Here is a 26102-nt window from a genome sequence, read left to right as displayed (position 1 = left end):
ACGGTGGGATAACCAAACATATGAATACATTCCTTATTTCCTAATAATAAAAGCCGTGTAAAATAACATAATTAATTGTTCAACACTACCTAATAGAAAAAATATTTCTTGTTGTAAATACATTGTGAAATCCAATTTTGATTTCAATTTATTCTTTAATAAAGGATCAGCTATACTTTGTCTTATTTGAATTTTAAAATTATATATTATGTTATTATCAAAGAATCGATTTAAAAGTAATTGTTATTCTAGGGCCAGCGCTGTCCTTTCGTAAGACTGTTGCTTATTTTTCTATGTGTGACTTACAAGCATCTTTTATAGTGCTAGTATTCCATGACCCTCATTCCTTGTAGGGTGTGTGATGCAGAGACGTAGCGAGGGGGGGGGGGACAGGGGGTGCGGACCGCACCGGGTGACACCATTTAAGGGGGTGACACCAAGGCAAAAAATAGCAAAATATATACAGAAAAATGATTATTTCACTTGATTAATTGGAGTGAATTAAATAGTCTTTTAAGAGCAAAGTGGACTAAACTCGACACTAGTTGAGGGGTGGGGGGTGGTGACACCATGACGTAAACCTGCTAATTATAAAGAAAACATGCAACATCCAGCTGAATTTATAACCGAATATAGATACAAATCTTTAGTATTATCTTACCGCAGTTTAAAGCAATCACCGTGGGGTGACAAGGGGGGGGAGGTTTACATCAACTCAATATATATGCATGAGGAAAACGGTTTGGTTGAGAATCTTAATAAGCTATATGTTAATCCATGTGTGTGTGTGGGGGGGGGGGGGGGGGGGTAAAAAAATAAAATACATCGAGCAGAAAAATATTTGAATACATATACACATACTTTCAAGTGCATATGGAATATATATATATATAAAAATAAAAAATAAATAAATAAATAAATAAATAAATAAACAAATATATATATATATATATATATATATATATATATATATATATATATATATATATATATATATATATATATATATATATATATATATATATATATATATATATATATATATATATATATATATAAATTTTTCTAACGGGGGGTTGGGGGGGGGGTGACACCCGACCTCGCTACGCCACTGGTGTGATGTTGGGCATTATTTCCTACATATTTTTAAAACGTATCAGAAATTGATACACGTGACCGTTTGATTGGTAAATCTTGTAAATTAAAATATAATATACTTTTCTATAAATATATAGCTTTAATTTATCTAAAAGACTTAAAATTTATTACAATTTAAAACCTAGCAATGAATCTGTATTGGTTTAATTCAAAATAAAAGCTATTACAATAAAACAAGCTTTCATCATTTATTTTTGTAAACACAGACCATTCTAAATCTAGACACGAAGATTAATAAAACATATTTTTACCAATATTTGTAATATTAAATACACACAATGTATATACACACAATGTATATACACACTTAATGCAGTAGTTCGAGTAATAGTGGGAGAGGATAAGGCAAAAACTTATAGTCAGTGTGGAGGGGTTCGTCAAAAGTGGGCGTTTGTGGACGGGAGGGGGGGGGGGTCCAAAATCCAAAAAATTTGCGGACTTCATAAATAGATGACCCCAAAGGTGGGCTTTGACTTTTGATTTAATGCCAAAATAGCATGATATTATTTGCATTATTTTGCGAAAACCATACATAACCTAGACCTATATTTCAAATTAAATTGTATCTTAAATTAGCCAAATCCATAGCTAAACAAACAAAGATTTATATAAAATAATGATGGTCTGAAATAGTTTAGTATAGACACTTTATTATCTAGATCTATATAGAGTTGGCAGACTCGCTAAGATCTGGAAATCATCCTCACTGCAGCAGAGAACTAAAATAAGGATCTATAAGTCAAATGTACGTTCTGTACTCCTCTATGCTGCAGAGTCATGGAAACTAAACAAGAAAGGAGAGAGCCGACTCAGAGGCTTTGAAAGAAGATCCCTCCAACGCATCCTCAGGATAAAGTGGGACGACAAAGTCCCGAACAAGGAAATATGGCGAAGGACAGGATTAAACGACATTGTCTCAGAAGTTCGAACGAGGAGATGGAGATGGCTGGGCCATGTCCTACGCATGAGTAAAAAAAGACTCCCCAACATGGCGCTGAAGTGGAACCCACCCGGAAAGAGAAATAGAGGAAGACCACTGGGAACATGGAGGAGGGAGATGGAAGAAGAAGTACAGGCTACTGGCAAAACCTGGCATGAACTAAAGTGGTTCGCCCAGGACAGGGTGGAATGGCGGAGATTTGTTGCTGCCCTATACTCCACAGGGAGTGATGAGGATTAAGTAAGTAAGTAAGTTAAGTATATAGAGTTGGCGGCTTGATTAAGTCGAGATTTTGCCGTAACTCTAGATGGAAGCCGCCATTATTGTAGTAAAAAGTAAATAAATCACGTAACGTAACTATTCACTGTAAGTAAAGTCATTGTTCTGAACTTTTATAATTAATGTGGTTAATCTACCAATGAATAAATCAATTAATTAATTAACGTCTTTAAATTAATGTGTGATTAACAGTCTGTCTAAAAAAGAAAATTGTTCTCTACCTACATACTATTTTACAGCTCTACACATAGTGCAGATTCTCCTTTGTAACCAAACGGACCAACAAAAAAATTAATATTCAAACATGTAAACAAACTTGAGTTTTAATAGTATGTAGATAAATATATGGGCCTACAAATAGGCCTATATATATATATATATATATATATATATATATATATATATATATATATATATATATATATATACACACATTTATATATTTATATATATTATGTATTGGTCTATATATAATATAGCCTGTATGGGGGGTCATCCATAAATGACGTCACGCTTTTTTGACGATTTTTACCTCCCCCCTCCCCTCCGTCACACATCGTCACAAAAAGCCAGCCTCATCCCTAAAAAGACGTCACACTTCAGCCCACAACCCCCCCCCCCCCCTCAAAATTTCAGTTGAAGCTTTTCAAAACATCGATATTTTTCCAAAATCTTGTCTGAACTCTGTGAAAATAAAGTATTTTAATCAATTCCTTTTACATTTTATTAAAACAGTTTTCTAAAACGCGAAATAACGTCTAAAATACGTTTTCTAAAAATGCTTTTTTATAATGCAAAAGTGTGACGTCCCACCGTCTGAACCCCCCCCCCCCCCATATCACACACCGTCACAAAATTACGGAACCCCATCCCCCCTACGAGTGTGACGTTATTTATGGATGACCCTATATATATATATATATATATATATATATATATATATATATATATATATATATATATATATATAAATATATACATATTCATACAGGCATATATATAGGCCTATTATATATATATATATATATATATATATATATATATATATATATATATATATATATATATATATAATGTAATTTATATATATATATATGCCTAGGGCAGGGGCGGATTAAGCTTGGGCGGGGCCCCGGGCTGAAACACTTTGGGGGCCCCTGATTATATATATATGTATATATATATATATATATATATATATATATATATATATATATATATATATATATATATATATATATATATATATATATATATATATCCTAATCAGCATACCATTCAAGATATTAATGGATTATTTATAACTTATAGGAATATTCGACACCGATATTTACAAAACTGCTAATTTAAAAAGCTGTCAATTGTGTTCAATGAGCGGTAAATTGGATACAAACATCTAACCTTCTTCTTCTTCTTTGATCTTAATTTTAGTGTTGGAAGGGATCCCCTCCAATACAGTTAAGTATACGTGTCAACTGGTTAGGCACCATTGAGACCATTGACTCTGATTTCAGCCTGCTTTTCTTTTTACTTTCTCGTATATATGAAGTATAGAAAAAGTCTTGTAATCGCAAGCTTGTCCGCATGTCTGTGTGTGTGTGTGTAAACACGATAATGTGTGTCCGTTACAGCTAGGTTGATGAAATTTTATATATAAGTATTTTATCAAAATCGTAGATCCCTATCAATTTTTGAGCGATTTCCGACATCCAGAAGTGGTACTTTTTCTATTTTGAATTTTTCAAAAGCCTATAACTTGAGTACTATTTCAGACAGATAAATGAAATTTCACACGTAAGTAAAAGATCTAATTCTCTACCTTCTATCAAATTTTGAGTAATTTCCGTTGACCGAAGTAGTAATTTACGCTATTTCCGATTTCTCAAAAAACGCATGTAAATTTATAAAGTACTAATAATATTGCGCACTATTATGCACATTTCATTTGGCGTTCACTTGGTGTGCAATCCTTTTTTTCTACGAGATTTTATTCTAGTTTAAAAACTTTAAGTATTTAAAATGGAGTTCCCATCCCCTGTTGTTTTATATAAGAATATTCGAGAAAGATTAGGGGAGATCACTCCCGGTTTATTTTAATGTGTTTCCATAGCCTTTGCCCAACCTAGAACAAACAAGTTACAACAGCAGATGTTTGACTTTGGAGTTGTCTCTCCTAGAAGAGTGGCTATCCCCAGCTAACGAGCCTCATCTGTCCGAGGATTTGAACTCGAGACATTTCGGTTAACCATCCACGAGCTTTACCGACTCGACCACGCCGATCCCCTAACATCTAACCAATATGTACTCATTTTTAGCATGATTATATGTTGTCCCCACCCACTACCACGACACACACACTCACAAAACACAGGCGAGATCCATCCGCTACGTCAGTAGCACTAAATATATGACTGTTTAGTTTAGGCCTGTAGAAGTTTCCGACCTCTGCCCCGCGATCTAGCCGGGTACCAGACGGTAAGACGATTTCCCGCGTCTGGCGGTGGGGGAAGTAAAGCCTGGATAGGGCCTATGGATGGATAAGCGACCATCATGTAGTGTTTCAAACCAACATCTCAGTGAGCCTGATTCAGTTCACAATTTGCCATTTAGTTGGAGTTCACTACGTCGAGACCTCCCTGGCTAATGGGAGTCAAACTCCTGAGCCTGTATATCCGTGTCACGATAGTTATTGAACTGTAATTCAAGTTTTTATATTGGGCATGAGAAAGCTGGAAATGCATACTAACCTTGAATAAACGTAAATATCCATGAGAATATTATAATGTCGTTACAGAGCAGACTTATTTGCAGACTTATTGGCACTTATTTGATTATAGACGCAAAAAGAAAACAAAGAATATCAAACCACACTATGTAGGAAATTATCAATAACATACAGAGGTTAAACTAGGCCCAACTAAAACAGTAAGCACGGTATAAGCGTTAAAAAAACCCACACCTCCATCCTCTTAGGTGTCATTCATTTATGAGGCCCACAAAAAGTTGGATTTCCACAGGCGTCCATTCAAAGAACGTCATCCCTGGCCTGTAAACCCGATATTAACGTTCACTAAAAGTAAAGGCCTATAAATGTTTTTAAAAGTTTAAATCATACAGTATTCACACCAGATGCATGTCATTTATGTGTCAGAATTTGACCTCTGTTTGTGTTTTTAACGCTAAAATTAACCCAATTTATTGTTATAAGCAAACGCTGTCCGGGCTGGTATTTATACTAAAGTGTGTGCTCGAGTTTGATATTTTGATCAAAAATTGAAATAAATTTGTCATTCAGATATTAAAACATTGGCTTTTACTTTTATAGTAAAAAAGCAAAAAAAAAAACAAAGTTTTCACTTTAAAGGAAATTTACTATGATTGAAAAAGGAAATTTGGGGGCCCCTAAAAATCGGGGGCCCCTGGCTGCAGCCCCCTCAGCACCCCCCTTAATCCGCCACTGGCCTAGGGCGCTAAATATTACTAGATCTAGATCTAAATAACCTAGCGCCGGCACTGAGTATTAGTCAAAAATGTAGCCTAACATGAGAACATTATTATGTTATTTATGTAGATTATGTAGTCTAGATCTAGACTATATTCTAGATCAGATAAGTAGAGCTTAAAAATCTAGATCTAGATCTAATCTAGATCTAGAAAATATTTAGGATTTAAATTTAAGGAAGCCCTGAGGATTAAGGTTAAGGGACGGAAGTAGATCTATGCTACCGTCACTACTGAATAGAGATTAGTAGAGAAGAGTCATACAGAAGTGTAGATTTTAATATTTTAATTTTTAAAGTAGGCCCCCAATGGCCACTGAAAAGAAAAACTATTGTGAATTACCGTTTTGGCTTCTTTGATATTTTTAGAATCTTTTAAATTTGTATTCGAGTCTAACCTTAACCAAACAGCATTTTGTTACTTTGTTATGCTTTGCAGTTGTTCGGGGCAACGCTTAACATGTCGTTTCCTGTTACCGGCAGGGCTTTATCTTAGTTATGAACGGATCGTTGTACATAGTCTACTCTAGATCAAACTCCTTCAGTCATCTTTGTCTAGGTAAGTTAACCTTTGATTTTGTGATTTTTATTTTAAAAGACTGCACAGTGAATATAACTTTGTAGATCTAGATCTAGAAAAACCCTTAGCCTTTTGCCTTGTTTCTAGATCTAGACCTACCTAGATTTCTAGATCAAGCTTTTTTTAAGGCTCTCTGACTTAGCCTGGGATGGCGGCAGCTATTTCAGATAAAAGTAGATCTAGATCTAGAATCTAGAAATTTTATCTAGTCTAGATTCTTGATCTATTCTAGATTCTTGATCTAGATTTCCATGAACAGATTTAGATTCTAGATACAGTGTTGAGTGTAGACTAAGATCTAGATCTAGATTCTAGAATTCTAGATTTAGAAATCTAGATCTAGATCTAGAGATTTTATAGATCTAGATCTCAGGTGCCTACTTCCGTTCATTTGGGGAAAAGATGTCGTCTCTAATATTAGAGACTAGATTTAGAATCTAGATCTAGAAATCTAGATCTAGTATTAACTATTACTATTAAAGTTATGCCCTGTTATGCTAGTGCAATAACTTCTTGATAGTTTGGCACTAATAAAATTATTACTTAGTAAATTCTCCTAACTAAATTGAGAATAATCTTAATAAATTTTAATAACTCAAAACAATTTGATGGAGTTTCTAAGTAGTAGACATAATAGGAATAGGTTATAGAATAGACATCTATTACAATCTATTAGTGTTCTATAACCTAATATAATCTTAAAATTAAATATAGTATGCTATTAATTGATTCTACTCTTATTAAGTTATTATACTAATTAATAATTAATATATTGATCTAGGGTAATCTATCGTTTTGGGTACGTAAAAATCGCCCGCAGCTATTAATGTACAAATACGTTACCTCATTGTCAAGGCTTTAATAGAGGTATATTGTCATATGTTTGTGTCAAATATTATATGAATAATAAACCTAAATCAATGGCTAAATATATAATTAATAATATATTTAATATATCGATATAGGCCAGAAATTAACTTTTAACACCAGTGTCTGAGAGCAAGATTGGCTATGTAAACAGCAGCCATTTGTAAAATAGAGTGGCTTCCCCTGAATCTCGTGCTATAAGCTTATAAAAATAAAACTTAAACAAGATGGCTGCTATAGTAAATGAGCATGGTTGCATCTGTTGGAAACATTGCTAGTCTTCATTTATTACGGAAAAGTTTTAATTCAATTGTTTAAAAACATGTACATATAAAATGATATATGAAACAAGGAAACATTTTTGTATTTTTCAAAACATAAATCCTCCTTAAAATGTGAAATAATTTTAATAAAATTTAAGGAGTCACCTGTTTTTCACTTTACTAGTCGCGGGGGATTTTACGTACCTAAAACAATAGATTACCTGATCTAGATTCTAGACTAAGACTCTAAACAGTTGTCCATAAAAATGTTACATTCCTGTGGGGAGGGGTTGAGATAGTAATACTAGAATTTAAATTTTGAAAATTGAAACTGTTTTTGTAATAGAAATTGATTAATATACTACTCTCAGCTCATTCTGTAGTTTAGAAAGAAATTGATGCTTTTAAATAAAATTAACTGCAATTTAGATGGGGTGGGTGGGGGCGTTGGGGTTGTAGGCTGTGGTGTAATGTCAATTTAGGGAGCTTTATGTGTGATAGTGGGTAGGGGTAGGAAGTAAAAATCATAAAATAAAATTAAAAAATGCATGACCCCTAAGTCTAAACTTGAAGTAGTCCCAATCATCTTGTAGGCCTACTAGAATCTAGTTCTAGAATCTAGTTCTAGTATCAGATTGTCTTAGTAAGAGATTCCATAAACAACCAATATTTTCACTAAACTTAGCAATTTTTTTATTAATTAAAAAAAATGTTCAGTGCATTAACAATTTTTTAATTATAAATGTTTTATATATTTTTTTAATTTTCTACTTTTATTAATTTTTTTCTTATTCTTTGATCTTAATTTTAAAGTTGGAAGGGATTTCCTCCAACACAATTAAGAATTGTGTGTTAATGTGTGTCAACAACTTGTTATGTGTGTCAACTTGTTATGCGTGTCAACTTGTTATGCGTGTCAACTTGTTACGCACCATACAGGCAGTTGACTCTGATTTCAGCCCTCTTTTTTAAAAATTAACTTCCATAGCTTTTGTCCAACCAAGAACAAACTAAAAGGCAGCAGTTTTTGATTTTGGAGTTTTCTTTCGCAGAGAAATGATTAGCTATAAACTAAGAGAACTATTTATCTATAAAACTAAGAGAAATATTTAGCAATAAAACTAAGAGAAATGTTTAGCTATAAAACTAAGAGAAATGTTTAGCTATAAAACTAAGAGAAATGTTTAGCTATAAAACTGAGAGAAATGTTTAGCTATAAAACTAAGAGAAATGTTTAGCTATAAAACTGAGAGAAATGTTTAGCTATAAAACTGAGAGAAATGTTTAGCTATAAAACTAAGAGAAATTTTTAGCTATAAAACTAAGAGAACTATTTAGCAGCAAGATGTTTGTGAGAGTTTGATCTAGTTGAACTCAAGTGTTTAAACCAATCAATGGTTTCCACAACACTAGGTAACCAGGTCTCTATTGATCCAAATTTGAAAGACTTTAGAATGACTTGAAGTGGACTTTCTATATTTAGACAGTGTAGCCTACTTAGAGTAGGTCAAACCATTTTTTTTTCCACACACAGAACATTCTACTGACGTCACTTCGTGGCCATTTTATTTTATTATTTCTTTATATGGTCTAACAATTGTTGATGTATTTTTGTCAGTGGTCTAACAAGTATTGATGTACTTTTGTCAGTGGTCTAACAAGTGCTGATGTATTTTTGTCAGTGGTCTAACAAATATTGATGTATTTTTGTCAGTGGTCTAACAAGTGTTGATGTATTTTTGTCAGTGGTCTAACAAGTGTTGATGTATTTTTGTCAGTGGTCTAACAAGTGTTGATGTATTTTTGTCAGTGGTCTAACAAGTATTGATGTACTTTTGTCAGTGGTCTAACAAGTGCTGATGTATTTTTGTCAGTGGTCTAACAAATATTGATGTATTTTTGTCAGTGGTCTAACAAGTGTTGATGTATTTTTGTCAGTGGTCTAACAAGTGTTGATGTATTTTTGTCAGTGGTCTAACAAGTGTTGATGTATTTTTGTCAGTGGTCTAACAAGTATTTATGTATTTTTGTCAGTGGTCTAACAAGTATTGATTGTCCTACATGATGGAGTTGGTTGTAGACAAAATTTCTCAGTTCCAACAGTTCTATGACTGGGCTTTCTCAGTGGCAGGTAAAGTGGTTCACTTGTGTATGTGGGTGGTGGTGGTGTCTGTGAATGGTGGTGTTGGTGTCATGTGTCTGTGGGTGGTGGTGGTGTCATGTGTCAGTGGGTGGTGGTGTCATGTGTCTGTGGGTGGTGGTGGTGGTGTCATGTTTCTGTGGTTTGTGGTGGTGTTGGTGTCATGTGTCTGGGTGGTGGTGTCTGTGGATGGTGGTGGTGGTGGTGTCTGTGGATGGTGGTGTTGGTGTCTCTGGGAGGTGGTGGTGGTGTCATGTGTCTGTGGGTGGTGGTGGTGTTGGTGTCATGTTTCTGTGGGTGGTGGTGTTGGTGTCATGTGGATGGTGGTGTTGGTGTCATGTGTCTCTGGGAGGTGGTGGTGGTGGTGTCATGTGTCTCTGGGAGGTGGTGTTGGTGTCATGTTTCTGTGGGTGGTGGTGTTGGTGTCATGTGTCTGTGGGTGGTGGTGTTGGTGTCATGTGTCTCTGGGAGGTGGTGTTGGTGTCATGTAGGTGGTGGTGTTGGTGTCATGTGGGTGGTGGTGTTGGTGTCATGTGTCTGTGGGTGGTGGTGGTGTCATGTGTCTGTGGGTGGTGGTGTTGGTGTCATGTTTCTGTGGGTGGTGGTGGTGGTGTCATGTGTCTCTGGGAGGTGGTGGTGGTGTCATGTGGGTGGTGGTGTTGGTGTCATGTGGGTGGTGGTGTTGGTGTCATGTGTCTGTGGGTGGTGGTGGTGTCATGTGTCTGTGGGTGGTGGTGTTGGTGTCATGTTTCTGTGGGTGGTGGTGGTGGTGGTGTCATGTGGATGGTGGTGTTGGTGTCATGTGTCTCTGGGAGGTGGTGTTGGTGTCATGTGTCTCTGGGAGGTGGTGTTGGTGTCATGTTTCTGTGGGTGGTGGTGTTGGTGTCATGTTTCTGTGGGTGGTGGTGTTGGTGTCATGTTTCTGTGGGTGGTGGTGTTGGTGTCATGTTTCTGTGGGTGGTGGTGTTGGTGTCATGTGTCTGTGGGTGGTGGTGTTGGTGTCATGTTTCTGTGGGTGGTGGTGTTGGTGTCATGTTTCTGTGGGTGGTGGTGTTGGTGTCATGTTTCTGTGGGTGGTGGTGTTGGTGTCATGTTTCTGTGGGTGGTGGTGTTGGTGTCATGTTTCTGTGGGTGGTGGTGTTGGTGTCATGTGTCTGTGGGTGGTGGTGTTGGTGTCATGTTTCTGTGGGTGGTGGTGTTGGTGTCATGTGTCTCTGGGAGGTGGTGTTGGTGTCATGTTTCTGTGGATGTTGGTGTCATGTGTCTCTGGGAGGTGGTGTTGGTGTCATGTTTCTGTGGGTGGTGGTGTTGGTGTCATGTTTCTGTGGGTGGTGGTGTTGGTGTCATGTTTCTGTGGATGTTGGTGTCATGTGTCTGTGGGTGGTGGTGTTGGTGTCATGTTTCTGTGGGTGGTGGTGTTGGTGTCATGTTTCTGTGGGTGGTGGTGTTGGTGTCATGTTTCTGTGGATGGTGGTGTTGGTGTCATGTTTCTGTGGGTGGTGGTGTTGGTGTCATGTGTCTGTGGGTGGTGGTGTTGGTGTCATGTTTCTGTGGATGGTGGTGTTGGTGTCATGTTTCTGTGGGTGGTGGTGTTGGTGTCATGTTTCTGTGGGTGGTGGTGTTGGTGTCATGTGTCTGTGGGTGGTGGTGTTGGTGTCATGTTTCTGTGGGTGGTGGTGTTGGTGTCATGTTTCTGTGGGTGGTGGTGTTGGTGTCATGTTTCTGTGGGTGGTGGTGTTGGTGTCATGTGTCTGTGGGTGGTGGTGTTGGTGTCATGTGGATGGTGGTGTTGGTGTCATGTGTCTGTGGGTGGTGGTGTTGGTGTCATGTGTCTGTGGGTGGTGGTGTTGGTGTCATGTGTCTGTGGGTGGTGGTGTTGGTGTCATGTGTCTGTGGGTGGTGGTGGTGGTGTCATGTGTCTGTGGGTGGTGGTGTTGGTGTCATGTTTCTGTGGGTGGTGGTGTTGGTGTCATGTTTCTGTGGATGTTGGTGTCATGTGTCTGTGGGTGGTGGTGTTGGTGTCATGTGTCTGTGGGTGGTGGTGGTGGTGTCATGTGTCTGTGGGTGGTGGTGTTGGTGTCATGTTTCTGTGGGTGGTGGTGTTGGTGTCATGTTTCTGTGGATGTTGGTGTCATGTGTCTGTGGGTGGTGGTGTTGGTGTCATGTTTCTGTGGGTGGTGGTGTTGGTGTCATGTGTCTGTGGGTGGTGGTGTTGGTGTCATGTGTCTGTGGGTGGTGGTGGTGGTGTCATGTTTCTGTGGGTGGTGGTGTTGGTGTCATGTTTCTGTGGGTGGTGGTGTTGGTGTCATGTGTCTGTGGGTGGTGGTGTTGGTGTCATGTTTCTGTGGATGTTGGTGTCATGTGTCTGTGGGTGGTGCCTTGGTACATGTAGTAGTATGGATTAGAGTTGATGTAGCAATGAGAGATTTCTGATGTTTCCCTGCCAGATGAGCGTGTGTCAGACTGGCCTCTGATGTGGGGCTACACCCCCACACTAGCCATCACTGCTGCCTATCTGTTGGCTGTTTGGGTCTTGCCCAAGATGATGGAGAAAAGACCAGCCCTGCAGCTGAAAGTGCCCCTTATCATCTACAACTTTGTCTGTGTTATCATCAACTTCCACATTTGCTCAGAGGTTTGTCATACTTTGAATGAGTTTACTCCTGATGCCACTCATGTCATGAATGTGTTCACTCCTGATGCCACTCATGTCATGAATGAGTTTACTCCTGATGCCACTCATGTCATGAATGAGTTCACTCCGGATGCCACTCATGTCATGAATGAGTTCACTCCGGATGCCACTCATGTCATGAATGAGTTCACTCCGGATGCCACTCATGTCATGAATGAGTTCACTCCGGATGCCACTCATGTCATGAATGTGTTCACTCCTGATGCCACTCATGTCATGAATGAGTTTACTCCTGATGCCACTCATGTCATGAATGAGTTCACTCCGGATGCCACTCATGTCATGAATGAGTTCACTCCTGATGCCACTCATGTCATGAATGAGTTCACTCCGGATGCCACTCATGTCATGAATGAGTTCACTCCTGATGCCACTCATGTCATGAATGAGTTCACTCCTGATGCCACTCATGTCATGAGCTACACCAGTACTCACACGGTGTCTTCTCTGTTCAATTGGCTTTTATTTAGGCTGTACCATTTATATAATAACTAGCCGTCCCGGCCAGGCCCTGCTCTGGCTTCTGTGAAAAACCTTTCTGTTAAAGTCCATCACCTGTGTGTTTAGTAATCATCATAAACCCGGCATTGCCCACCCAAACCACAACCAACCAAAACAACAAAACGCAAACATAACGCTAACACAATTACAAATACAAACAAAAACAAAAACCTAACAAAAACCCAACCACAACCACAAACACCAATACAAACACAAAGAAAAAACAAACAAACAAGCAAACGAAAACAAAAACCTAACAACAAACCCAACCACAAACACCAATACCAACCAATAACAACAAAAAAACAAACGCAAAAAGCAAACAAAAACAAACCAAATCCAAACGCAAAACCAACCAAAAACACAAATACAAACCCAAAGAAAAAAACAAACAAAAACGAAAAAAGAAAGAACAAAAACTAACCAAATCAAACCGCAACCACTAACGCAAACCCAACCTAAACACAAAGAAAACACTAACGCTAACATAAACGCAAATTGCTCACAGTCTAGCCCGGGGCGGAATCGCCTGTTTTAGCTTAATAAACGACTATAGTACCCCAACTTATTCATAGTCTTTTGCACTCACTTAAACGAACGCGCCTGTTTCAATTTAATGAACAATTATAATACTCCCAGCTTATCCGTAAAATACCTACAACATTTGCACTTGATCAATCCCCGCTAATTATGTAGTTATTTTTTTTCCCAACACCAAAACAAAGTAATAAAAAGTAAATTCTTTTCCACTAATGCAATGGTTTTATAAAGGGAAGTAATTGTGTTTTCCTAATTTATCAAAAGGAAGTAAGTGCTATAGGACTAAATAAAGACATAATTAGAATATTTGTAAAAGATGATATTTTTTTAAAACTTGTGTTTAGTGAACATGCCGAAAATTATTACTTTCAGTTTGATAAATGAAAATTATTTCCCAAAACTTTCAATATTAATTTTTTAACTCATAAATTTAGACCATAAGGACTTTAATTATCTAACACTTAAATCCATCCAAGTATGTCAACGACAAACTTATTACATACAGAATTGAGCTTTATATATTAGATTCTACTATCCTGTCTGTCTATCTATCTATCTATCTATCTACCTACCTACCTACCTACCTACCTACCTACCTACCTACCTACCTACCTACCTACCTACCTATCTATCTATCTATCTAATCTATCTATCTAATCTATCTATCTAATCTATCTATCTATCTAATCTATCATCTTATCTCTCTTATAAACTTGAAACTCCCGTGACTTCAAATGAAACTTATAAACTTGAAACTCCGGAAAAGTACATACAAAGAATGAAAAGGGTACACATTGATAATGACATAATTGATAATCAAGATACCAACATTATAGATTAATAATTTGTCTAACTTGAATTGTGTGTATATAAATACCAAAAGGCAAATAAGAATTACATAAAAATGCAAAAGCAAAATAAATAACATTGTAAAACGTTTTAAAATATAAAATAATTAGGTCTATAATTGAGACAAATGTCATTATACTGAATTAAAAAAAAAAACATTAAAGTAAAAGATCTTATTAAAATATAAAATTCATATTAAAGCAACTAGGTGTGAGTAATGCGATCTAAGTGTGAAGTTTAATCTGGATGAAATTTCACTCCTAATATTTCGCCTACATTTCACAATTAAGAACTGGAAGTTGTACTTTACTTTTATAATTTCTCTATAAAAAAACTTAATAATTTGAATATTTTTACATCATATTAGTATAAGGCAGCTTTTTCTTAGGTATTTTCACATGTATTTTTTTTTTAATTAACCCTTTGAGCCCTGGCCTCCCTGACCTAATTTCTCCCATTTCCTGAGCTCCCAGGGTCAAACCAATTTTCACTTATCTGCTTCTTACTTTGCCTATAACTTTTGAACCGTTGGAGATAATCAAGCCAAATTTGGTATCCAGACTCAGGATCAATCAACAATGCAGCAAGATTCTAAAATTCTTTATTTTTTACAATGTATGAACAGAACAATGTATATAAAACGAACACATAATTATTGTTTTGATAGACTATAGAAGAAACCAATTTACATTAAGTGATTGTTTTGTTATTATTGAGACCTGGCTATACTAGTTCAACGCCAGAGGTCCACATTTGTGTCATAACTTTCAAAACAGTTATCACTGCCGGACCCGATGCAAAGAAAAACTTCGCATGTTTTGTACCAGTAAACATTTTTTTTTTTTCGTTTTGGCAAGTCTTTGACACCACACGCATCAGAACGTACTTGAACAGTTTCATTGTCACTGTCTATTTCAATGTCACTGTGTTCAGTCTCAAATTCAACGTCACTATCATCACAATATAGACCAGGAATATTATCTTCTTCATCAGAATCAATAAGTAGTTGTATTGCCTGAGATGCAGTCATTCTACTTCTTTTGTTGATATTTCGGTCTTTTGCTTCATCTTTTGCACCAACTTTATGTGATGAAGTCGACGGCTGTGGCTCAGCTTTTCGTTTCGGCGGCATTGCTACGAAATGTAAACACTTTCACTTTTCCTAAAAATCAATTTTTAAAATCATAATCCCTCACTCAAAAGACATATGCGCAGTTTTAGTCAGTCTTCCGCTAATTATATTTAATTAGACGGTATACCGGCTAATAGGAATATGACGCTAGATCATCGGGCCGAAAAACGGGCTTTTCTGACATTTATGCCTAATGTTGAAGCCGGTTTACCGGCCTGGCAGGCTCAAAGGGTTAAGCAGTTGTGTCACCAACTTACTTAATATTTTACTTACTCATTATTTCCCATAATAAGACTAAAGACTAATAAACTACAATTATTGCCCTTAATAAACTAGTAAACTAAGATTATTTCCCTTGAAATGTTTTGTTTTTCTCTCCAGCTGCTTCTGTGTTCTACAGCCCTGGGCTACAGTTACTCCTGTCAGCCAGTCAGTTACACACAGGACCCACATGAAATGAGAGTAAGTCTCACCTACACACATGAAATGAGAGTAAGTCTCACCTACCCACATGACCCCCACATGACCCACATGAAATGAGAGTGTCACCTACACACATGACCCACATGAAATGAGAGTAAGTCTCACCTACCCACATGACCCACATGAAATGAGAGTAAGTCTCACCTACCCACATGACCCACATGAAATGAGAGTGTCACCTACACACATGACCCCCATGAAATGAGAGTAAGTCTCACCTACACACATGACCCCCACATGACCCCCATGAAATGAGAGTGCCACCTACACACATGACCCCCACATGACCCACATGAAATGAGAGTGTCACCTACACACATGAAATGAGAGTAAGTCTCACCTACCCACATGACCCCCATGAAATGAGAGTAAGTCTCACCTATCCACATGACCCCCATGAAATGAGAGTAAGTCTCACCTACACACATGACCCCCACATGACCCACATGAAATGTGAGTGCCACCTACACACATGACCCACATGAAATGAGAGAGAGTGTCACCTACACACATGACCCACATGAAATGAGAGTAAGTCTCATGGCTCATGGACATGATTCTTTTGTTTTTTTAGCGCAATTTCCATACTGGAATTGCGATTATTAATTTGTCATTTCTGGATGTGTCCGCAGCTTTAAGTCGTATCTCCTCCTCAACGAAGCAATATCGAGGACTAGTTCCAAAAGCAATTATGTTAAGCAAGTTACCAGGATGATAGTGGGCCAAAAAAATTCCGGGTTTCTTTCATGGATTTCCCGGAAAAGCCAAAAAACCTCGAAAAAATGCATTTTTTGGCCCATATCTCGGCAACCAGACCACTTAGCGACTTGAAACATTTACCAATCGATTCCTGCCATAATTTAGAACAATATTGCCGAAGAAAGTTTTCAAAAATATCCTTTCGTTCGGTCACAAAATTTTTTTAAAAATTACATTATACATAATACACTACAGTACTATATAGCAATATAGAGAGCGCGACAACTAAATACCCCCTACACGTCCACACATTTTTAAAACTCTCGTTAATAAATATTTTTTCTATTTTGATTTGAATTATTAAAACTACTTGTGTTGCATTATTTATTTGCTGAATATATGATTTATCTCGATTTAAAATTGTTATGGATAACATGAGGAAATTGCGCTTTAATTGCCACTAGACTTTTTATTAACTTGTTTTTAGATATGCATTTTGACTCTAGGCTACATAATACACGTGCCTGAGATATGTGCCCATATTTTGTTTTTCTCATGGGGAGGGGTTATTTCACATATGTGTTTTTGTCACTGAGGGTATTTCGTCTGGACATCTTAGAAGTTAGTTGTGGTTCTATTTCTCTATTTCAGATAGCTAAAGCGCTGTGGTGGTTCTATTTCTCTAAGTGCATTGAGATGCTGGACACCATTTTTTTCATTCTGAGAAAAAAAAACAACCAAGTCAGCTTCCTCCACGTCTACCATCATGCAACCATGTTCCCCATCTGGTATATTGGCGTCAAGTGGGTGGCCGGAGGGCAGTGTAAGTATCTGTTGGTCAGTGGTATATGTTGGTCAGTTGTATCTATTGGTCAGTAGTATCTGTTGTATCTATGGAAGAAGTATTGTATTTCAACAGTTTTTGCTATTTTGCACCTCCCTAATTTATAGTATACAGAATGATGGGGGGGGGGGGGGGAGGAAGCACCTACTTTCATGTAACTCTAATGGAAGGACCTACTTTCATGTAACTCTAATGGAAGGACCTACTTTCATGTAACTGTAATAAAAGGACCTACTTTCATGTAACTCTAATGGAAGCACCTACTTTCATGTAACTCTAATGGAAGCACCTACTTTCATGTAACTGTAATGGAAGGACCTACTTTCATGTAACTGTAATGGAAGGACCTACTTTCATGTAACTGTAATGGAAGGACCTACTTTCATGTAACTGTAAAGTGTCATCTATTTGACCCCATTCAGAGCCGCATTTGATGTCCAACCCTTATGTTGGCAGTGTCACGTCCAACATCATTTTTATTTAAGAATATACAAGAAAGTTTTGGAGAGATTACTCGCGGCTTATTTGAAGCTATGATCAACTCTTTCATCCATGTAATCATGTACACTTTCTACACTTGTATTTCAGCATTTTTTGGAGCTATGATTAACTCTTTCATCCATGTAATCATGTACACTTTCTACACTTGTATTTCAGCATTTTTTGGAGCTATGATTAACTCTTTCATCCATGTAATCATGTACACTTTCTACACTTGTATTTCAGCATTTTTTGGAGCTATGATTAACTCTTTCATCCATGTAATCATGTACACTTTCTACACTTGTATTTCAGCATTTTTTGGAGCTATGATTAACTCTTTCATCCATGTAATCATGTACACTTTCTACACTTGTATTTCAGCATTTTTTGGAGCTATGATTAACTCTTTCATCCATGTAATCATGTACACTTTCTACACTTGTATTTCAGCATTTTTTGGAGCTATGATTAACTCTTTCATCCATGTAATCATGTACACTTTCTACACTTGTATTTCAGCGTTTTTTGGAGCTATGATTAACTCTTTCATCCATGTAATCATGTACACTTTCTACACTTGTATTTCAGCATTTTTTGGAGCTATGATTAACTCTTTCATCCATGTAATCATGTACACTTTCTACACTTGTATTTCAGCGTTTTTTGGAGCTATGATTAACTCTTTCATCCATGTAATCATGTACACTTTCTACACTTGTATTTCAGCATTTTTTGGAGCTATGATTAACTCTTTCATCCATGTAATCATGTACACCTACTATGGGGTAGCAGCTCTGGGACCAGAGTTTCAGAAATATTTGTGGTGGAAGCGGTACCTGACACGCCTGCAACTGGTGAGTACATCTCTGTAGACAGAGCAGCTCAAGACACTGGGCAGAACAGTTATCTCTAGCAGCCTCTATTCCCTTTAGTGTCCAAGGCTCATTTTGACATGTCAGCTCTTTACATGGGTTGGTCAGTTGTGTACACACCCAGTCAGCTCTTTACATGGGTTGGTCAGTTGTGTACACACCCAGTCAACTCTTTATTTACATGGGTTGGTCAGTTGTGTACACACCCAGTCATCTCTTTATTTACATGGGTTGGTCAGTTGTGTACACACCCAGTCATCTCTTTATTTACATGGGTTGGTCAGTTGTGTACACACCCCATCAGCTCTTTATTTACATGGGTTGGTCAGTTGTGTACACATCCAGTCAGCTCTTTATTTACATGGGTTGGTCAGTTGTGTACACACCCCATCAGCTCTTTACATGGGTTGGTCAGTTGTGTACACATCCAGTCAGCTCTTTATTTACATGGGTTGGTCAGTTGTGTACACACCCCATCAGCTCTTTATTTACATGGGTTGGTCAGTTGTGTACACATCCAGTCAGCTCTTTATTTACATGGGTTGGTCAGTTGTGTACACACCCCATCAGCTCTTTATTTACATGGGTTGGTCAGTTGTGTACACACCCAGTCAGCTCTTTATTTACATGGGTTGGTCAGTTGTGTACACACCCCATCAGCTCTTTATTTACATGGGTTGGTCAGTTGTGTACACATCCAGTCAGCTCTTTATTTACATGGGTTGGTCAGTTGTGTACACACCCCATCAGCTCTTTATTTACATGGGTTGGTCAGTTGTGTACACACCCAGTCATCTCTTTACATGGGTTGGTCAGTTGTGTACACACCCAGTCATCTCTTTACATGGGTTGGTCAGTTGTGTACACACCCCATCAGCTCTTTATTTACATGGGTTGGTCAGTTGTGTACACATCCAGTCAGCTCTTTATTTACATGGGTTGGTCAGTTGTGTACACACCCCATCAGCTCTTTATTTACATGGGTTGGTCAGTTGTGTACACACCCAGTCAGCTCTTTATTTACATGGGTTGGTCAGTTGTGTACACACCCCATCAGCTCTTTATTTACATGGGTTGGTCAGTTGTGTACACACCCAGTCATCTCTTTACATGGGTTGGTCAGTTGTGTACACACCCAGTCATCTCTTTACATGGGTTGGTCAGTTGTGTACACACCCAGTCAGCTCTTTACATGGGTTGGTCAGTTGTGTACACACCCAGTCAGCTCTTTATTTACATGGGTTGGTCAGTTGTGTACACATCCAGTCAGCTCTTTATTTACATGGGTTGGTCAGTTGTGTACACACCCCATCAGCTCTTTATTTACATGGGTTGGTCAGTTGTGTACACACCCCATCAGCTCTTTATTTACATGGGTTGGTCAGTTGTGTACACACCCAGTCAGCTCTTTATTTACATGGGTTGGTCAGTTGTGTACACATCCAGTCAGCTCTTTATTTACATGGGTTGGTCAGTTGTGTACACACCCAGTCATCTCTTTATTTACATGGGTTGGTCAGTTGTGTACACACCCAGTCATCTCTTTACATGGGTTGGTCAGTTGTGTACACATCCAGTTAGCTCTTTATTTACATGGGTTGGTCAGTTGTGTACACACCCCATCAGCTCTTTATTTACATGGGTTGGTCAGTTGTGTACACACCCAGTCATCTCTTTATTTACATGGGTTGGTCAGTTGTGTACACACCCAGTCATCTCTTTACATGGGTTGGTCAGTTGTGTACACATCCAGTTAGCTCTTTATTTACATGGGTTGGTCAGTTGTGTACACATCCATTCATCTCTTTATTTACATGGGTTGGTCAGTTGTGTACACATCCAGTTAGCTCTTTATTTACATGGGTTGGTCAGTTGTGTACACACCCCATCAGCTCTTTATTTACATGGGTTGGTCAGTTGTGTACACACCCAGTCATCTCTTTATTTACATGGGTTGGTCAGTTGTGTACACACCCAGTCATCTCTTTACATGGGTTGGTCAGTTGTGTACACACCCAGTCAGCTCTTTATTTACATGGGTTGGTCAGTTGTGTACACATCCAGTCATCTCTTTATTTACATGGGTTGGTCAGTTGTGTACACATCCAGTCAGCTCTTTATTTACATGGGTTGGTCAGTTGTGTACACACCCAGTCATCTCTTTACATGGGTTGGTCAGTTGTGTACACACCCAGTCATCTCTTTATTTACATGGGTTGGTCAGTTGTATACACACCCCATCAGCTCTTTATTTACATGGGTTGGTCAGTTGTGTACACACCCAGTCATCTCTTTACATGGGTTGGTCAGTTGTGTACACACCCAGTCATCTCTTTATTTACATGGGTTGGTCAGTTGTGTACACACCCAGTCAGCTCTTTATTTACATGGGTTGGTCAGTTGTGTACACATCCAGTCAGCTCTTTATTTACATGGGTTGGTCAGTTGTGTACACACCCAGTCATCTCTTTACATGGGTTGGTCAGTTGTGTACACACCCAGTCATCTCTTTATTTACATGGGTTGGTCAGTTGTGTACACACCCAGTCAGCTCTTTATTTACATGGGTTGGTCAGTTGTGTACACACCCAGTCATCTCTTTACATGGGTTGGTCAGTTGTGTACACATCCAGTCAGCTCTTTATTTACATGGGTTGGTCAGTTGTGTACACACCCAGTCAGCTCTTTATTTACATGGGTTGGTCAGTTGTGTACACACCCAGTCATCTCTTTATTTACATGGGTTGGTCAGTTGTGTACACACCCAGTCATCTCTTTACATGGGTTGGTCAGTTGTGTACACACCCAGTCAGCTCTTTATTTACATGGGTTGGTCAGTTGTGTACACATCCAGTCAGCTCTTTATTTACATGGGTTGGTCAGTTGTGTACACACCCAGTCATCTCTTTATTTACATGGGTTGGTTAGTTGTGTACACACCCAGTCATCTTTTTATTTACATTGGTTGGTCAGTTGTGTACACACCCAGTCATCTCTTTATTTACATTGGTTGGTCAGTTGTGTACCAAGTAGCAGATGGTTTGTGAGGCCTGCACATAGAAAGCAAATAATTTAAAAACTATCCAATGTCCAGCTCCAGCTCTATTGTCTTCGGATCAGAAAAATTCTTTGTGTATGCTACTTAAAGAGGCTAAACTTTTTACATTCTAATCTGAAGATTGATAACCAATTAATTAGCATTTGCTTAATGTTTGACAAAACTTAATCACTTACTTATAATCAAATTTTTAGTTCTTGAAGCCAGCCATTAGAAATCAGCAGGGTACTTGACTACAAAATTGAGTTTTTACAATTTCATTTTGAACTGACTTTTCTAATTTAAAAAATATTTGTCAGCTTCTACTAATTATATTATTTTGTTTTTAACAAATTTGATTATTTTTTACATCTGAATTGGTTATTTATCTTAAAATTTTTCATTTACAACTAATATATTTGGCTTGTTGATTTCAATCCATTCTACGTAGGATGTAAATAAATGTTTCTTCTGTTGGAAATTATTTTTGTACAAGTAAAAACTCTTCTATTGCATAACATAAGAGCTTCTTCTATAGTCTTAGTTGTACAGTCAAGCTGTCTTAGCTTGTATAGTCAGGCTGTCTTAACTTGTATAGTCAGGCTGTCTTAGCTTGTAGGCTGTCTTAGCTTGTAGGCTGTCTTAGCTTGTAGGCTGTCTTAGCTTGTATAGTCAAGCTGTCTTAGCTTGTATAGTCAGGCTGTCTTAGCTTGTATAGTCAGGCTGTCTTAACTTGTATAGTCAGGCTGTCTTAACTTGTATAGTCAGGTTGTCTTAACTTGTATAGTCAGGCTGTCTTAACTTGTATAGTCAAGCTGTCTTAACTTGTATAGTCAAGCTGTCTTAGCTTGTATAGTCAGGCTGTCTTAACTTGTAGGCTGTCTTAGCTTGTATAGTCAGGCTGTCTTAACTTGTATAGTCAGGTTGTCTTAACTTGTATAGTCAGGCTGTCTTAGTTGTACAGTCAAGCTGTCTTAGCTTGTATAGTTAGGCTGTCTTAGCTTGTATAGTCAGGCTGTCTTAGTTGTACAGTCAAGCTGTCTTAGCTTGTATAGTTAGGCTGTCTTAGCTTGTATAGTCAGGCTGTCTTAGTTGTACAGTCAAGCTGTCTTAGCTTGTATAGTTAGGCTGTCTTAGCTTGTATAGTCAGGCTGTCTTAACTTGTACAGTCAGGCTGTCTTAGCTTGTATAGTCAGGCTGTCTTTACTTGTATAGTCAGGCTGTCTTAGTTGTACAGTCAAGTTGTCTTAGCTTGTATAGTTAGGCTGTCTTAGCTTGTATAGTCAGGCTGTCTTAGTTGTACAGTCAAGCTGTCTTAGCTTGTATAGTTAGGCTGTCTTAGCTTGTATAGTTAGGCTGTCTTAACTTGTATAGTCAAGCTGTCTTAGCTTGTATAGTTAGGCTGTCTTAGCTTGTATAGTCAGGCTGTCTTAACTTGTATAGTCAAGCTGTCTTAGCTTGTATAGTCAGGCTGTCTTAGCTTGTAGGCTGTCTTAACTTGTATAGTGAGGCTGTCTTAGCTTGTATAGTTAGGCTGTCTTAGCTTGTATAGTCAGGCTGTCTTAACTTGTATAGTCAGGCTGTCTTAGCTTGTAGGCTGTCTTAACTTGTATAGTCAGGCTGTCTTAGCTTGTAGGCTGTCTTAGCTTGTAGACTGTCTTAACTTGTATAGTCAGGCTGTCTTAGTTGTACAGTCAGGCTGTCTTAGTTGTACAGTCAGGCTGTCTTAGCTTGTACAGTCAGGCTGTCTTAGCTTGTATAGTCAGGCTGTCTTAACTTGTATAGTCAGGCTGTCTTAACTTGTATAGTTAGGCTGTCTTAGCTTGTAGGCTGTCTTAGTTGTACAGTCAAGCTGTCTTAGCTTGTATAGTCAGGCTGTCTTAACTTGTATAGTCAGGCTGTCTTAGTTGTACAGTCAAGCTGTCTTAGCTTGTATAGTCAGGCTGTCTTAGCTTGTAGGCTGTCTTAACTTGTATAGTCAGGCTGTCTTAGTTGTACAGTCAAGCTGTCTTAGCTTGTATAGTCAGGCTGTCTTAACTTGTATAGTCAGGCTGTCTTAGTTGTACAGTCAAGCTGTCTTAGCTTGTATAGTCAGGCTGTCTTAACTTGTATAGTCAGGCTGTCTTAGTTGTACAGTCAAGCTGTCTTAGCTTGTATAGTCAGGCTGTCTTAACTTGTATAGTCAGGCTGTCTTAACTTGTATAGTCAGGCTGTCTTAGCTTGTAGGCTGTCTTAACTTGTATAGTCAGGCTGTCTTAGCTTGTAGGCTGTCTTAGCTTGTATAGTCAGGCTGTCTTAGTTGTACAGTCAGGCTGTCTTAGCTTGTATAGTCAGGCTGTCTTAGCTTGTAGGCTGTCTTAGCTTGTATAGTCAGGCTGTCTTAGCTTGTACAGTCAGGCTGTCTTAACTTGTAGGCTGTCTTAACTTGTATAGTCAAGCTGTCTTAACTTGTATAGTCAGGCTGTCTTAGCTTGTATAGTCAGGCTGTCTTAACTTGTATAGTCAGGCTGTCTTAGCTTGTAGGCTGTCTTAGCTTGTAGACTGTCTTAGCTTGTATAGTCAGGCTGTCTTAGCTTGTATAGTCAAGCTGTCTTAGCTTGTAGGCTGTCTTAACTTGTATAGTCAGGCTGTCTTAGCTTGTAGGCTGTCTTAGCTTGTATAGTGAGGCTGTCTTAGCTTGTAGGCTGTCTTAGCTTGTATAGTCAGGCTGTCTTAGCTTGTAGACTGTCTTAACTTGTATAGTCAGGCTGTCTTAGCTTGTAGGCTGTCTTAGCTTGTATAGTGAGGCTGTCTTAGCTTGTAGGCTGTCTTAACTTGTATAGTCAGGCTGTCTTAGCTTGTATAGTCAGGCTGTCTTAACTTGTATTTATAGTCAGGCTGTCTTAGCTTGTAGGCTGTCTTAGCTTGTAGACTGTCTTAGCTTGTATAGTCAGGCTGTCTTAGCTTGTACAGTCAGGCTGTCTTAACTTGTAGACTGTCTTAGCTTGTATAGTCAGGCTGTCTTAGCTTGTAGACTGTCTTAACTTGTATAGTCAGGCTGTCTTAACTTGTACAGTCAGGCTGTCATGTTGTGCTGATGAGAGCCACACCTTCTCTTTTCTCCATAGCTTCAGTTTTTTGTGGGTCTGATCTACTGCAGCCATTCTATTTACATCCAATGTGATTACCCCCTGTGGATGGAGTGGGCTGGCATCCTATACGGCATTAGTATCGTCAGTCTTTTCATCAACTTTTATGTGCAGGCCTACATGAAACCATCGCACAGACAGGACCACTTGTCTCAGCCGGCCAAGGTAATCTTTTGTTTTGTCTTCCATCATAGGTACAGTTTGTGGCGGGAATACTTCACGCCTGTCAGTCCCTCTTCATAGCTCACTGTGGTTTTCCTGAATGGATGCATTGGGCTCTCATCATTTATGCTTTTACCATTCTCCTTCTCTTCCTTAACTTTTATGTACACGCTTACATCAAGACAGGAAGAACCAAGGTCAGTTTTTTAATTACAAATATGATACAACCATCACCTACCCAGACTTGCGTGTCACAAACTTACACATTTAACTACCCAGAGTTACCCAATTACCTACCTAGAGTTACCCAACTAACTACCCAGACTTACAAGTGACAACTACCTGTAGAAATGTTCTCTGTTTCTTATAAATGTTTTTCTATAATTTCAGACCAGAGGGGAGAAAGGTCCCAAAACCAATGGGCATCTTAATGGGCATCACACTAATGGAATTTACAATAAAAAGGACAATTGAATTTTCATTTTGTTTAGCACACACTTTTAAATATATTTGTTTTTAAAACCAAGTTTTTTGTAAAATCATCTTTTGTAACATCATTAGGTCATCTGCTGTTATTTATTTGTTATCTATCAATACTTGTGATATTTTCTACTAATGAGCGCCAAGTTGAGAGGCCATGAGTATTAGATTGATGGAACTCAACTAGCATGACAGCCAAATCCTGTTGGAGGAGCAGAAATAACAGCTGATCTCATTGCCATCAAGCTTCCATGTTGAACAAGTCTACAGAGAGAAACTTTGAAGGAAGATGTTTAGATTAGTTCAGTGTTCAATGCTCAGATTATAGGATCTAGCACATAGGCCCAAGAAAATGTTTTCATGTGCACTTTTGTTTTGGATACTTTATGTACAATATTTTTCAATAAATAATTTTACAACTTTTTAACTATTAACTTTTTTGTTAATTTCCAAAAAATTGTTTTGTGTTA

General features: G+C 38.1%; 2 protein-coding genes across 7 annotated transcripts in view; one reads left to right on the top strand and one right to left on the bottom strand.

Annotated features, from left to right (window-relative positions):
- Positions 1–6721, bottom strand: part of LOC131941275 (elongation of very long chain fatty acids protein 7) — a 34126-nt gene extending 27405 nt beyond the window's left edge. For 2 of the 4 annotated variants that reach the window (XM_059300435.1, XM_059300439.1), the window contains exon 1: positions 6221–6334. The gene's annotated coding sequence lies outside the window, so the exon portion shown is untranslated. Of the gene's footprint in view, positions 1–5878; positions 5899–6220; positions 6335–6556 lie in introns of those variants that run through there. The other 2 variants (XM_059300437.1, XM_059300438.1) reach the window with 2 other exon arrangements.
- LOC131941274 (elongation of very long chain fatty acids protein 4) lies at positions 6321–26046 on the top strand. 3 transcript variants are annotated; one of them, XM_059300434.1, is made up of 8 exons: positions 6321–6436; positions 9622–9718; positions 12175–12362; positions 15826–15906; positions 17278–17449; positions 18680–18807; positions 25185–25349; positions 25543–26044. In XM_059300434.1, exons 2-8 carry the CDS (start codon positions 9649–9651, stop codon positions 25624–25626), a joined length of 888 nt encoding a protein of 295 aa, XP_059156417.1. In that variant the 5' UTR covers positions 6321–6436; positions 9622–9648; the 3' UTR covers positions 25627–26044. The 3 variants fall into 3 exon arrangements, with proteins under 3 accessions (XP_059156417.1, XP_059156415.1, XP_059156416.1); XM_059300432.1 differs by lacking the exon at positions 25185–25349 and adding an exon at positions 24970–25155; XM_059300433.1 differs by lacking the exons at positions 6321–6436; positions 25185–25349 and adding exons at positions 7445–7648; positions 24970–25155 and having other exon boundaries at positions 25543–26046.
- The last annotated feature ends 56 nt before the right edge of the window (positions 26047–26102 follow it).

The sequence above is a fragment of the Physella acuta genome, unplaced genomic scaffold, assembly GCF_028476545.2.
Source record: "Physella acuta isolate Inbredline_101_S28 unplaced genomic scaffold, ASM2847654v3 ptg000355l, whole genome shotgun sequence".
NCBI classification, from domain to species: Eukaryota; Metazoa; Mollusca; class Gastropoda; family Physidae; genus Physella; species Physella acuta.
The sequence above is the reverse complement of the archived record's forward strand: the minus strand, read 5'-3'. Positions and strand labels throughout refer to the sequence as shown.

Excerpts from the sequence above, each read along its gene's own strand:
- LOC131941274 (XM_059300433.1), top strand. The coding sequence starts at position 9,649 with ATGATGGAGTTGGTTGTAGACAAAATTTCTCAGTTCCAACAGTTCTAT. Across the intron at positions 9,719-12,174 it reads CTGGGCTTTCTCAGTGGCAG|ATGAGCGTGTGTCAGACTGG; the intron begins GTAAAGTGGTTC and ends TTTCCCTGCCAG. Across the intron at positions 25,156-25,542 it reads ACTTGTCTCAGCCGGCCAAG|ACCAGAGGGGAGAAAGGTCC; the intron begins GTAATCTTTTGT and ends CTATAATTTCAG.